Source organism: Mytilus galloprovincialis, chromosome 9, assembly GCF_965363235.1.
Source record: "Mytilus galloprovincialis chromosome 9, xbMytGall1.hap1.1, whole genome shotgun sequence".
Taxonomy (NCBI): Eukaryota; Metazoa; Mollusca; class Bivalvia; order Mytilida; family Mytilidae; genus Mytilus; species Mytilus galloprovincialis.
Window position 1 is genome coordinate 38,897,325 of NC_134846.1, and position 15,606 is coordinate 38,912,930.

At 33.1% G+C, this 15,606-nt stretch overlaps 1 protein-coding gene across 1 annotated transcript in view; it reads right to left on the bottom strand.

The window, feature by feature from the left end:
• LOC143046550 (uncharacterized) overlaps nt 1-15,606 on the bottom strand; it is a 237,860-nt gene that overhangs the window by 72,318 nt on the left and 149,936 nt on the right. Inside the window, exons 49-52 of the mRNA XM_076219708.1 lie at nt 8,142-8,237; nt 7,171-7,368; nt 2,521-2,746; nt 1,911-1,998 (exon numbers count right to left, since the gene is read on the bottom strand). Of these exons, the coding sequence (XP_076075823.1) occupies nt 1,911-1,998; nt 2,521-2,746; nt 7,171-7,368; nt 8,142-8,237 (608 nt within the window). The remainder of the gene's footprint in view (nt 1-1,910; nt 1,999-2,520; nt 2,747-7,170; nt 7,369-8,141; nt 8,238-15,606) is intronic.

Genomic DNA, 15,606 nt, shown 5'->3' on the forward strand with positions numbered 1-15,606 from the left:
AAAGTATTACAATGTATAAGTTTTATAACATTTGGTTGAGCGAACTAAAGTTAGATAACTGAAACGAAAATATTCCCAATATTTTACATATGTAAAGGGGCATAACTCTAAAATTTGTGGTAATGAGCAGTGTGTATAAGATTCATAGCATTTGGTTAAGACAAACTAAAGTTAGAGTTCAGAAACTAAAATTTCCAGAAACTTTCCTATTTGTAAAGTAGCATAAAACGCTAGAATGGTAAAAGTGACACAACTAAAATTCAAACTTGACTTGTGAATTGTGGTTATAAGCATTGCGTATAAGTTTCATACAATTTGGTTCAGGCAAACTAAAGTAAGAGAACAGAAACGAATTTTGGGATCTATGGAGGTACATGTACGTACAAGTAAGGGAAGGACGTACATGTCTACTTACAGCAGAACAAGGATAAAACGCAATACGGTGGGAGCATAACAACAGCAGTATGACCACAGGAATAAAAAAATTATATACACTAGATTCATAGAGGTGCTTATAACCTGTAACACATTTTAGTTGCTGTCGTGAAATTAAGTCTTATGAGTAAATAACATTTGAGAATTTTTGTTTTAAGCCATTCATTTGATATATTACGGTAATCATTGTCTCTGTGTTTGGATGACAAAGCAATTGAAATCTATTTATATAGGGCATGGTATGCCTTAAAACTTTTCCAGATGCACAGGTTTGTCTATAATCTATCTAAATTTTGAGGTGAAAATGCAGCCATTTTAGCCAAAGGGTACACATTAATCATTTCTACAGAACTTGTCTTGATACCCTGAGCTATAATATTCGAAGAAGTAGATGCTGAATCGGTTGCTTTTAATACGGATGCTATAAGATACGAATTTACAATAATATACCAGTGCCGTCAGTGGTACGATGTAAATTATTGGAAGAAGACTGAAGAAGAACTGACGTTGGGTCAATGTTTTTCTGCTGTCAGTTTGATCCACTTGAGCATGCTGAACGAGTAAAGTTCCTTATATCCACATTGGAATGTGAAACAATTAGTATTTAAATAACGGAATTAAGTTTTCAAATGATTTTTGGCATCAAAATCTTCCGATCGATGTTTAGACAAAAACAATGCATTTTTTTTTATCCAATCCGGTATTTACCTTTACTCGTCCTTGGCGTGAGACGTTAGACGTATAATTTAATTTTAATTATCGAGTATTTTATATTCTTTCACCTGTGTTTTATTTATATCACTTATCACTTTTCAATTATCCGACGGCTTGGTCAAAATGTCAACTTGTTCTCACATTTTAATCAGTCATTCCCGATTCTTTCGATACACTCGGGATTTTACCACGTTTACGTACGTACATATAGTAAACAGGTAAAAGTAGAGCGGGAAAATGTTCATTCATGAAATATTCATGAATGAATGAAAACGCAATCTCGCGTAGATTTCTTGTGATTTTCTCTTCAGCGCATGGCAGATCCGCGAAGTAGTGTTTGTGATACTCATTTTTAAAATGAAGTTAAATTCATCTGAATCGTCGGTGAACATTTATTTCTTTTTGATTCAAGCTGTAATCTTTTCAGTCAAAACAGTAGTAACTCAAAATTATAAAAGAATCTTCCAAGTATCAGAACTCAAACACTAGTACTACACTATCTCGGAGCAGAATATATTGCGATAATCTGTCAACCGGAAGTTTGAGGCCGACGCCTAAGGAAAGTAGCAATAGCAAGCTATAGCAAACTTTCCAATAAAAAAATGGAGAATGTGTCCAAGATGATGCCTCTGCATGCATGTAACATTATACTTTTGTCAATATATAAAGGGGTATAACTCCAGAACATTGGAAATGATGCCACCCAAATTTGGACTTGATCTGTGTTTTGTTGTAATAAACATTGTGTATGACCTTCTTACATTAAAATTGAGTCCTTCTTCCTGCAGTATGAAAATCAACATAGCTTCCTTCACTGTGTATGTTTTACTAGTTCTTTGTATTTTTTGACTGGAAAGAAAAATTATAAGCATTTTAAAGTGTATTAAACAATTTCAAGCTTTAGGCATGTAATTTGATTGAAATGACCTAAATTATTTCTATAAAAACATAAGTTTGTCCTAAATCCCATTTTTTCATTAGGACAAATAGATCTCACTTTAGGTCATGCTTGGCTTGACCCTTCAAAAGAAGCCAAGAAATATTTCAAAAAAATTGCCTTGTTAACAAGGTAAGTTTTAAAAGCTTAAGCTATTGTCAAACAAGAATTACCTGAAAGGCAGATGTAAACATAGCTCAACACATATTACTCAACATAATCTACCTGCAGACAAATGTAAAATAATTCCTTTTTAAAGAGGGCAAGAAAAAAATTGAAATTTTGTACCCAATTCAGGGCTTTATAGATGCAACCAGCAGTTACTACACATTCTCTGAAACCTTCATGTTTAACATATATACTGTTAGAGAGGACCTTGTTTACAAAATTTTAGCAGCAAGGAAAAAGTAACAGTGTTATATGTCTATACTTACGATAGTCCAGGCAAGGTAAAACTAACATCTGCATATGTGCCCCTACATTCAGCATTCCATACACACTGAGAACCACACCATAGTAATCCAGGCCATTTGTCAGGAAGATTGGTCTTTAGCTTATCCCCTAAAGTTGTGTTGATGTTTTCTTTAAATGCATCAATACAAATTACCGCAAATGTGTAAGTGATCTTAATAGTTAAAGCTATTGTCTGAGTCTGATTACCTATAAAAAAATAATTTTGTGTTAATAAAGATAGAAATATTATGGATAGTAAAATAAATGCAAGCAATCCCACAACTTTTCATAATGTGGATGACCTTCAGCTGTTACCTTATCATTGAAACAGTTCAGAGCTCTCCTCGTTCCATAACTCTAAGCATTTGATAGATTTGTTATAAAACTGATCAGAGCTCTATTATACCTATATGCTTTATCTCATAAGTCATGTTTTATCATTGGCTATTTACTTATAAATTAACCTGACTTTGAGATCTCTAAATAGTAGATTTTAAAAACATTAATGAGGTTTAAATGTTTTGTATGGACCCGCCTTGTGTCCAAAAAAGTTTTCAATAAACACATTTCTGTTTTACTTTCCCTTAGACCTTTAAGCACCTTGAGATTGTTGGAAGAAAACATACATGAGAGATACCAGTATATGCCCTAAATTTTTTTATTTGGATCACTAAGTCCAAGAAAAAAACCTTCAAATATCGGTAATTCACAAAGTAAAACACAAGTGAGAAAGATAGAAAATGATAGAATAAGTAGTAATTTCAATCAAATCTAAGGTAATAAATTATGGAGATTTGTCCTTATTTTCTGTATGATGGCAACCAAACAAAACAAGTAAAGAAAAACATCTACTATTTATTCACTATTGAACACTTGAGGCCAACCAGACAATATAAACCCTTTCCCTTTTATAGACACTAGACATTATCTAACTGGAAAATCATGTTGCAGTGCAAACTTAATTGTCTCACCTGCAACCATGGCAATGATTGATTCTATGATGAAAGTCATAAAGATAAAAGATTTTACTACCAAGTATCACATTCAGTTTAACAAGTATAGTTGACCTTTTGATTAGAGTACCTCAGAAACAGATTTAATCAGGAAAACATAATATTGAATAATGAAAATAAGGTCAAGGTCAAATACAAATTAACTGCCAAACAAACATGTTAATCTTACAATAATTCCATGCATCAAATATATTTGACCTATTGTTTTAACTAGAGGCTCTTAAAAGCCTGTGTCGCTCACCTTGGTCTATGCCTATACATTATTGTAACATGTATTAAACAGTTTATCTCTATCTATAATAATCTTCAAGATAATAACCAAACAGCAAAATTTCCTTCAAATTACCAATTCAGGGGCAGCAACCTAACAACATGTTGTCAGATTAATCTGAAAATTTCAGGGCAGATAAATCTTGACCTGGTAAACAATTTTACCCCTGTCAGATTTGCTCTAAATGCCTTGGTTTTTGAGTTATAAGCCAAAAACTGCATTTTACCCCTATGTTCTATTTTTAGCCATGGCGGCCATCTTGATTGGTTGGCCGGGTCAACAGACACATTTTGTAAACTAGATACCCAAATGATGATTGTGGCCAAGTTAGGTTAAATTTTGCCCAGTAGTTTCAGAGGAGAAGATTTTTGTAAAAGATTAGAAAAAATTACAAAAAATTGGTAAAAAATGACTATAAAGGGCAATAATTCCTCAAGGGGTCAACTGACCATTTGAGTCATATTAACTTATTTGTAGATCTTACTTTGCTGAACATTATTGCTGGTTACAGTTTATCTCTATCTATAATTGTATTCAAGATAATAGCCAACAAGATGCTCCGCAGGGCACAGCTTTATACGACCGCCGAGTTTGAACCCTGAACGGTTGGGGCAAGTATGGACACAACATTCAAGCTGGATTCAGCTTTAAATCTGAATTGTGATTAAATAGTTGACACAGCATAGGTTTCTGACACAGAATGAATGTGGTCTAATGAACTTAAAATACTTTTTTTTCCTTTGAGCAATTCACTATGCTGTTAAATATTAATCCTCTCAAAAAAATGTATGAAGAAATTTTCTTTTTATTTATGAAATCTGAAATGAAAAAAGGTGCTTGTTATCACTGAATGGTGAAGATTGTTTTAATTTATCAGTTGGTAGTAAAAGTGAATATACATTGTATATTGTATAAAACAATGATTTAAGTTGATTCAACTACTATTCTGGACAAAGAAAGATAACTCCAATCAATTGAAAATTTCTTGCTATTTCACAATATTGTGCAATTAGATATTTCTTGCTATTGCGCAATACTGTGCAATTGAAGATTTCTTGCTATTGCACAATACTGTGCAATTGAAAATTTCTTGCTATTGCACAATACTGTGCAATTGAAGATTTTTTGCTATTACTGAATACTGTGCAATTGAAAATTTCTTGCTATTGCACAATACTTAATATAATAATTTTGGATCCTGATTTGAACCAACTTGAAAACTGGGCCCATAATCAAAAATCTAAGTACATGTTTAGATTCAGCATATCAAAAAAGCTCAAGAATTCAATTTTTGTTAAATCAAACTTAGTTTAATTTTGGACCCTTTGGACTTTAATGTAGACCAATTTGAAAACGGGACTAAAAATTAAGAATCTACATACACAGTAAGATTTGGCATATCAAAGAACCCCAATTATTCAATTTTTTATGAAATCAAACAAAGTTTAATTTGGACCCGATTTGGACCAACTTGAAAACTGGGCCAATAATCAAAAATCTAAGTACATTTTTAGATTCAGCATTTCAAAGAACACCAAGGATTCAACTTTTGTCAAAATCAAACTAAGTTTAATTTTGGACCCTTTGGACCTTAATGTAGACCAATTTGAAAACGGGACCAAAAATTAAGAATCTACATACACAGTTAGATTCGGCATATCAAAGAACCTCAATTATTCAATTTTTGATGAAATCAAACTAAGTTCAATTTTGGACCCTTTGGGCCCCTTATTCCTAAACTGTTGGGACCAAAACTCCAAAAATCAAACCCAACCTTCCTTTAGTGTTCATAAACCTTGTGTTTAAATTTCATAGATTTCTATTTACTTAAACTAAAGTTATGGTGCGAAAACCAAGAATAATGCTTACTTGGGGCCTTTTTTGGCCCCTACTTCCTAAACTGTTCAGACCTTAACTCTTAAAATCAATACCAACCTTCCTTTTGTGGTCATAAACCTTGTGTTTAAATTTCATTGATTTCTATTTACTTAAACTAAAGTTATTGTGCAAAAACCAGGAATAATGCTTATTTGGGCCCTTTTTTGGCCCCTTATTCCTAAACTGTTAAAACCAAAACTCCAAAAATCAATCACAACCTTCCTTTTGTGGTCATAAACCTTGTGTCAAAATTTCATAGATTTCTATTTACTTAAACTTAAGTTATTGTGCGAAAACCAAGAATAATGCTTACTTGGGCCCCTTTTTGGCCCCTAATTCCTAAACTGTTCAGACCTCAAGTCCCAAAATCAATACCAACCTTCCTTTTGTGGTCATAAACCTTGTGTTAAAATTTCATAGATTTCTATTCACTTTACTAAAGTTAGAGTGCGAAAACTAAAAGTATTTGGACAACGACGACGCAGACGACAACGCCAACGTGAAAGCAATATAAGACGAAAAATTAGAATTTTTGCGGTCGTATAAAAAAAGGTATAATGTCCTTAAAATTGCCAATTCAGGGGCAGCAACCCAACAACAGGTTGTCCGATTCACCTGAAAATTTCAGGGTAGATAGTTCTTTACCTAATAAACAATTTTTCCCATGTCAGATTTGCTCTAAATGCTTTGGTTTCAGATTTATAAGCCAAAATCTACATTTTACCCCTATGTTCTATTTTTAGCCATGGCGGCCATCTTGGTTGGTTGGCCGGGTCACGCCACACATTTTTAAAACTAGATACCCCAATGATGATTGTGGCCAAGTTTGGTTTAATTTGGCTTAGTAGTTTCAGAGGAGAAGATTTTTGTAAAAGCTAACGACGGATGACGATGACGACGATGTACGATGGACGCAAAGTAATGAGAAAAGCTCACTTGGCCCTATGGGCAAGGTGAGCTAAAAACAGCAAAAGTTCCTTAAAAATAGCCAATTCAGGGGCAGCACCCCACAATCAGTTGTCCTAATCGTCTGAAAATTTCAGGGTAGATAAATATTAACTTGATCAACAAATTAACCGCATGCCAGATTTGCTCTAAAAGATTTGGTTTCAGAGTTATAAGCCAAAATCTACATTTTACCCTTATGTTCTATTTTTAGCCATGGCAGCCATCTTGGTTGGTTGGCTGGGTCACCGCACACATTTTTAAAACTTGATAACTTATAATGATCGTGGCTAAGTTTGATTAAATTTGGCCAAGTAATTTCAGAGGAGAAGATTTTTGTAAAAGTTAACGATGATGGACAACAGACGACGACGAAGATGCCAAATGATGAGAAAAGCTCACTTGGCAAAAGGCCAGGTGAGCTAAAAAGAAATATGACCAATAACATTCTTTTTAATTATTTTGCAAGTTGGCGTTTAAATTGATAAATGAAAATTGAAATCAAATCATTTCTAAATACAAACCTCCACATGTAGGCAATATAAATTTCTTCCTTGGATGTTCAAAATTATAGACTCCCAACGCTCCACATCTGTATTTTAGCTTGTGTTTTAAAGACAAGGCTTTTCCAGATGGACAATTTAATCCACAAATATGTTTACTGTTGGGACTACAATACTCTACATCTGCATCAGTTTCTGGCCTCTGACATTCATCAGCATCTGTAATCATACACAATACAATAACTTACAGAATTAATATTATAAAGAACTAATATTACATTTTTTGTGGCCTATTTTCTATTTCTAGCATGAGGAAATATTTTCGTATCCAACTGCAAGGAGGGTTTTCCAAAAAGGAATGTGAAGAATGCTTTAATCCAGCATCATGAGAAGATAATACGACATATCAAAGATTAAGGATGTAGGACATTTCATCCATAGCAACATACATATATGTGAATGCAAAAACTCCAATAAAGGTAATAGCCCCTGTAAGGAGTTTACTGACAATTTCAGCAATAAATGCCTTATTTGTAGAGGTTGTCAGTTGCTTACTATTTTTTTGCTTTTGAAAGTTCTTATTTATCTATTAGTTTTTAGGACAATTGGCAAAACCCCAATAATTTGGTGTCATTTATGGCAAGGAGTCATCAGAGGATTTCGTATGTTGACCTTTTAACAGATCTAGTCTTGCTGGTAAGCTATTTATCTATTATAGTTTTCTAGGTAACGCTGTAAACTGAAAATTAAGCATACAAATTTTCCATAACAGATTAGAGTTCTTATTATTGCAATAATCTGCAAGTAGCATTAATGACATTGATAAAACCCTAACAGTCCTATTTGAATTTACAATAGGCAGAAACACTAAAAACTGTCATTTAAGGGCCATAACTCCCATCAAGAGTCAAACTGACGATTTCAGCAATAATTGACTTATACAGAGATTAAAACCATCTAAATCATTACAGAATAGTCCACTTTATACTCACATCTAACATATACTTTAAATCTACAAATATCATAATTCATGGCTTCATCATAGGCCACAAAGACTTCATTGCTGCTACCATATATATACAATTCATCTGAAAACAAAAGAACAATAGTAATAAAACAACAAGGTTGAACTATCCCCTGATACAGCAGATATTTTTTTCTGCAAAAGTGCTACATGTGTTAATTCAATAAATTTCCAATAACAAGAGGCTCTCAAGAGCCTGATTTGCTCAACTGTTTTTTTTGCTTAAATCTTTCATCAACAAGTATTTTCGCTTTTCAATATATATTAGGGGTCATCCATAATTGTCAACCATTTTCCAAAGTGTACAAAACGTACACTTGGGGGGAGGTGGTTAAAAAATCAACATTTTTACCGTACGCTTTTTTTCTTATTTCCGGAATTTATATTGTTTCCATAGGGAAAGTCGATTTATAAAATCGAGAATTGGCTTGGGTGTGTTTCTCTTCTTATTTCTTCTTTATTATTTTCACTTGATGATATTGATTTCGATATCATAATTCTACTCAATCGGGATTGAACGATTAAAAGATCAAATCCTATGAAAACTAAATCTTTAAAAATTGAACTAGTAAAATTATTTGAACAAAGAGTTTGCAAGCATTTCTCAGTACCCCCGATTGTCAATTTCACCTGCTTTATTATTGATCGATATCGTTTTACTCTGTTTAATAAACAAAATTGATGGAAACACTAAAATTTAAATTCCCTGAATGTTTTGATTTAGAAAAGATGCCATTTTGTGAAAAGATTTTAAACTGGTCCTTCGATTAATTTCCTTGTAATGCATTCCAAAATAGTAAACCAGTAAAGCGGAAGTAAACTTATTTTTCTTAGTATAAGCCTCCTTCAATTAGGAGCACCTCCATATGAAGTTTAACCTTAACTTAAAAAATATCCAATATATGTACACGTTACAGTATATATACATAAACGATAATAGTGCCATGAATGGCATAATTACAGGGACCTTTTGAATAGAAATACAGGCGGGAAATTTAAAAACTCAAAATGTTTTAAAACATTATAAGCCTCCTTTAATTAGGAGCACTTTCATATGAAGTTTAACCTTAACTTAAAAAATATCCAATATATGTACACATTACAGTATATATACATAAATGATAATAGTGCCATGAATGGCATAATTACAGGGACCTTTTAAATACGGAAATACAGGCTTATAATGTTTTAAATATTTTGAGTTTTTAAATTTCCCGCCTGTATTTCTATTTAAAAGGTCCCTGTAATTATGCCATACACTTTTATTAATTGCTGTCTTGAGCTCTGATTCCATCAACAACTGTCAGTCCATACTTTACCAATGCAATATAACCATGCATTTCCCTTTCTTTGATTCTTAGCATAATTTATGTGCCCTTTTGTTAATCTTTTGCATGCTCTAGGTGCCCTTTTTTATTGGAGTTACCATTCCCACTGTGTGATAGGGAAACACTAATCTTTGTACTCTTTATTCTGACAAAACACAAGCATCACAGATAGATGTCATCAAATAAAACAGTCAGATATGTTTTAGTTTTTTTTCAATGCAAATTTCTATATTAAACTAAAATATAATAGACAGGATCTTCTTTTTATTAAGAATGACTGATTCTTCTCTTGAAATCTGAAAATGGTTGATGTACACTTTTTGAGGGAGGGTGGGGGGTCTGAAAAAAGTGTACAATTTGTACACTTTGGAAAATGGTTGACAATTATGGATGACCCCTTAATGAGTGGCTTAAAAATGCCATTGAAATGGTCATTGTATCTGTCATATTTTCTTCAAAAGCAAATAAATACATTTTACCCATATATTCCATTTTAACCATAGTGTCTATGTTTCTTGACGTACAAGGAAATAAAATACAAAATTTATACTGGATTCATTTGAAAAGATTTTTAAAGTTAAAAAAAATAAACAACTTGTGTGAAACTGTCCTTAAGGTAACAGGATACCAAATGGCATATCTCCCGATTTCCTTACTTTTTGGCACACATGTTCTTCGAGTCTTTGGGTCACCATTTTTGTTTTCTTGGTATTTTCATAGGAAAACGTCAATTTTTGGTGACAAATTTACATAGGTATATAGGGGAAATGCCTTTTTTCGGCTTACCTTTTTAGATTTTCCAATGGATGGCTATGTTCTTATATACGGAGAAAAACAAACTAGAGGCTCTAAAGAGCCTGTGTCGCTCACCTTGGTCTATGTGAATATTAAAGGAAGCAGATGGATTCATGACAAAATTGTGTTTTGGTGATGGTGATGTGTTTGTACATCTTACTTTACTGAACATTCTTGCTGCTTAAAATTATCTCTATCTATAATGAACTTGGCCCATTAGTTTCAGTGGAAAATGTTAGTAAAAATTTACAAATTTTATGAAAATTGTTAAAAATTGACTATAAAGAACAATAACTCCTAAGGGGGTCAATTGACCATTTCGGTCATGTTGACTTATTTGTAAATCTTACTTTGCTGAACATTATTGTTGTTTACAGTTTATCTCTATCAATAATAATATTCAAGATAATGACCAAAAACAGCAAAATTTCCATAAAACTACCAATTCAGGGTCAGCAACCCAACAACGGGTTGTCCGATTCATCTAAAAATTTCAGAGCAGATAAATGTTGACCTGATAAACAATTTTACCCCATGTCAGATTTGCTCTAAATGCTTTGGGTTTTGAGTTATAAGCCAAAAACTGCATTTTACCCCATGTTCTATTTTTAGCCATGGTGGCCATCTTGGTTGGATGGCCGGGTCACCGGACACATTTTTCAAACTACTAACCCAAAAGATGATTGTGGCCAAGTTTAGATTAATTTGGCCAAGTACTTTCAGAGGAGAAGATTTTTGTAAAAGAATACTAAGATTTACGAAAAATGGTTAAAAATTGACTATAAAGGGCAATAACTCCTAAAGGGGTCAACTGACCATTTCAGTCATGTTGACTTATTTGTAAATCTTACTTTGGTGAACATTATTGCTGTTTATAGTTTATCTCTATCTATAATAATATTCAAGATAATAACCAAAAAGAGCAAAATTTCCTTAAAATTACTAATTCAGGGCCAGCAACCCAACAACGGGTTGTCCGATTCATCTGAAAATTTCAGGGCAGATAGATCTTGAACTGATAAACAATTTTACCCCATGTCAGATTTGCTCTAAATGCTTTTGGTTTGAGTTATAAGCCAAAAACTGCATTTTACCCCATGTTCTATTTTTAGCCATGGCGGCCATCTTGGTTTGATGGCTGGGTCACCCGACACATTTTTCAAACTACTAACCCAAAAGATGATTGTGGCCAAGTTTGGATTAATTTGGCACAGTAGTTTCAGAGGAGAAGATTTTTGTAAAATATTACTAAGATTTACGAAAAATGGTTAAAAATTGACTATAAAGGGCAATAACTCCTAAAGGGGTCAACTGACCATTTCAGTCATGTTGACTTATTTGTAAATCTTACTTTGCTGAACATTATTGCTGTTTACTGTTTATCTCTATCTATAATAATATTCAAGATAATAACCAAAAACAGCAAAATTTCCTTAAAATTACTAATTCAGGGGCAGCAACCCAACAACGGGTTATCCGATTCATCTGAAAATTTCAGGGCAGATAGATCTTCACCTGTTTAACAATTCTACCCCATGTCAGATTGCTCTAAATGCTTTGGTTTTTGAGTTATAAGCCAAAAACTGCATTTTACCCCTATGTTCTATTTTTAGCCATGGCGGTCATCTTGGATGGTTGGCCGGGTCACCGGACACATTTTTTAAACAAGATACCCCAATGATGATTGTGGCCATGTTTGGTTTAATTTGGTCCAGTAGTTTCAGAGGAAAAGATTTTTGTAAAAGTTAACGACGACGACGGACGCCAAGTGATGAGAAAAGCTCACTTGGCCTTTTAGGCCAGGTGAGCTAAAAACTAACATAATATCCAGGATTGCACACTGAATCCATACACGTATAGAAACTCATATGTCACCATCCTTGTTTTTGAGATAAATGGCTTCAAAGTTGATTGATACCCTTAGAATTTGACCGAAAACGTGTGACGTTATTGAATACAGAATATAACGTTATTCATACTCAGAGACATGGAAAACAAAATATGTGTCGGAATCTGAATGGTGTTTATTTTATTTTCATTTCCCCTATTGAGTTTCGTAAATTTCCTATATGAACTTCTACTGATATGATTTATTTCGTCTTGCACATTGAAATTTCACTCACATAAATTAATATTAATCTCGTCTGATCTTCTAACCAAACGAGCATATACTTGAAACTTGCTTGAACTGTTTGGTTCCACGTGAATCTTAGGATAATAGTTCATGCATAAATCACACACACTGGAATTTGGTTCCCGTTAAATTAACGTAAATTTTTAAAATAAGACTATTCAACTAATATCTGTATTCTAAAATTTAATTAAAATCATGAAAAATACCTCCATATTTTTGTAAAGTTCATGTGAAAATAACATGAAAAATTTCACGTGTGATTCATTTGAATTACTGAGTTTTTAACTCCATCATTTAAGACAATGGTGGTGTCATTGCTTCATCCATGCAGAAATAGAGTACTTTAAAAATTTGATTCATATATTGGCTCGGTTTTTGAGGGTTGTTTAACGTTCAGTGGCAAATAGTTCATGCATGTTCAGGACGAGAACAAGTTAACAATAAATACAAAACTTGGTTTTGTAATAGAGGCCATCCAGGATGATGGTTGAGAAAATTTAGACTGACACTGGAAAATGACGGTATATTGGATAGGGACAGAAATTTTGTCTTGCAACAGGCCACCTACAGACCCCTCAAAGAGTTGTTGCAAGGGTTCTTAATTTTCAAAGAGCGTAGTACTCTTGAGGCATCAGATTTATTGTCCCCATTCTGACCGGACGTGGCTGCTAACTTGATAGGTAAACAGACAGAAAGTTACAGGATAAAAAGTAACAGGACATAAAGTCACAAATTTGATAGAACAAAAAGTCATAGGACAAAAAGTCACAAATAATTTGTTGCAAATTGTTTGAATATATAAGAGATACATCCTAAAATATTTACATTTTAATACATATATTCATATTAATGTTTAGGAAATGTGTCATTATACTTGAATCAAAGAGCAGAATGCTCTGAGGGATACGATTGCCATAGTTTTCATTGACACATGTATATCAGTTCTGCCAAATTTTCATTAAACAAATGCATGAGATTTGGCCAAAATTGAAAAGATCAAAGAGGAAAAAAATAGATCCAAGAATACTGCCGCAAAAAAATATGAACATGCGGGAGTCTCAAGCATTTTTGGCCAGTAACCCTGGTACAGCTGGATAGTATTAATCTCTAAACTAATTCAACTGCACATGCAAAATGTAACAATCTGAATAGTCACTCAACTTAAAGAATAGCCAATCCCCGTTACAAGTGTATGAGCCATGTACTTATTGTGTTTTATCGAATTATAGTTATCCTGTACCATTGTAAACTCGTACCACTAAAAAAAACTTGTACCAATGCAAACTCGTACCATTGCTAACTCGTACCAACTTATTTAAATGCATTCAAATGGTGTTAAATGATGAATATACATAATATACGTTACTTTCACCCAATACCTCTTAAGTCTGTAAAATGTATATAATTTGAAAGTACAATGACCAATTTGTAGCTAATGTTCCTTGTATATTGGATAGAAAATACTGTGGCAGATGTAGATAATTAAAGTATTAACAGTTTCACCCGAAGAAAATTTTTCATGAATAATTAAATCTTAGCAGTTAGTCAAAATGATTGCCAAAATTATTTTTACTGTCTATAAATAACAATGAAATGTAACTGATTCCTGTTAAGGGGGTCCGCATTTTCCCCGCAAAAAAAGCACATGGCTTTCAACAATTGTAAACATAGCATTCAATTTGTGATCATGGATTACAGCTTTAATTAACTTAAATTGGATATATATATATTCAACATGTTCAATTTTAATAAAGTACAGTTAAAGCAATGTTTTAACTTTCCTCTGGATTAAGTTCTACAGTGGCGGATCCAGAACTTTTCCTAAGAGGGAGCCCGCTGACTGACCTAAGAGGGGGCTCGCTCCAGTCATGCTTCAATGATTCCCTTTATAATCAACCAATTTTTTTTCCACGAAAAAGGGGGGGGGGGCCTGGATCCGCCTATGTTCTAGTTTGAAAGATCAGTTAAAACATTAATGCTTTAACACATTCTTTATTTTTGTCTAAGTTTTCATTTAACTCCTGTGTAAAATTCAAGTAATTCAACTTTATTTCTATTAAGTTTACAAACAGAAACCCATAAAACATATTTTTTAATATATTTTTCTGAATGGTACGACTTCCCAGTAGTACAAGTTAACTTTTTTGGTTCCAATGCCGCGGTACGAGTTAACTTGCTTCTGTATCTTATCACCGTAATTCTAGGAGGAACCCTAAACTGGACCCCTGTTGTGTGTTCACTTATCGTTACACTGACCTTCGGTGCGAAGCTATATATAGAACGGCGGACCAGTTAAGGAGGAACCCCATTTCTTACTCTTTAGTTATTGAAGTTCCTTTGGGTCAGATGGCATGACTCCTTTCCGTACACACTCCTCTGTTTACATTGAGATCGTTCTTAATATAATACGACGTTTATCGGCATTAACGAGTTAATTCTTCTTGACCAATACTTCGAAAAGGGAGACAACTCGAAACGATAATATGGAAGATTCCATTTCTGCTGAAGGGGTGGTATAGGAAATTTTTACGATGAAACATTTATTTTAATTTAAATTATGCATATGATTTAAAATTGTGCAACAACAATAGCCCTCCATATGCAGACAGACATAGAAAGAATCCCATGAGTTTCAAATTAATCAATGAAGCGGGGAATCACTCAATCTGATACCCCTTGAAATCAGGAAAACTACACGCATGTGGGGTCTCACTAATTAGCGACAAAAATCGTTAAGAAGCGACAAGAAGAAAAAAAATTAGTGACAAAAAGCAACAAGAAGCTATTTAGCGACAAGAATACATTTTGTTATCACATACATCAAAATATTTTTTAGGATTATATTGAAAGATGAAGAAATAAAAAAAATTCGAGGAAGAGATTGTGTACTTTTTATATGAAGAAATTAAACATGTGTAAAAGCAAAGGAAATGTAAACGCTATAAAATGAAAATAAAAACAAAGATTTGTCACCTTCCTTTTGAAGGATTTAATCAAAAAAAAACATGATATATTATTTCCTTCCTAACTGTACAATTAATTTTTCCTGATAGGACCAACATTAGCTGTGGCTTCACTCTAAGGTAATACACAATTCAGAGCATCAAATGAGATTAACTAGGTGCGTGTCCTTTGTTTAATTGCTACAATAACATCCATTAACACCTTCATCTATT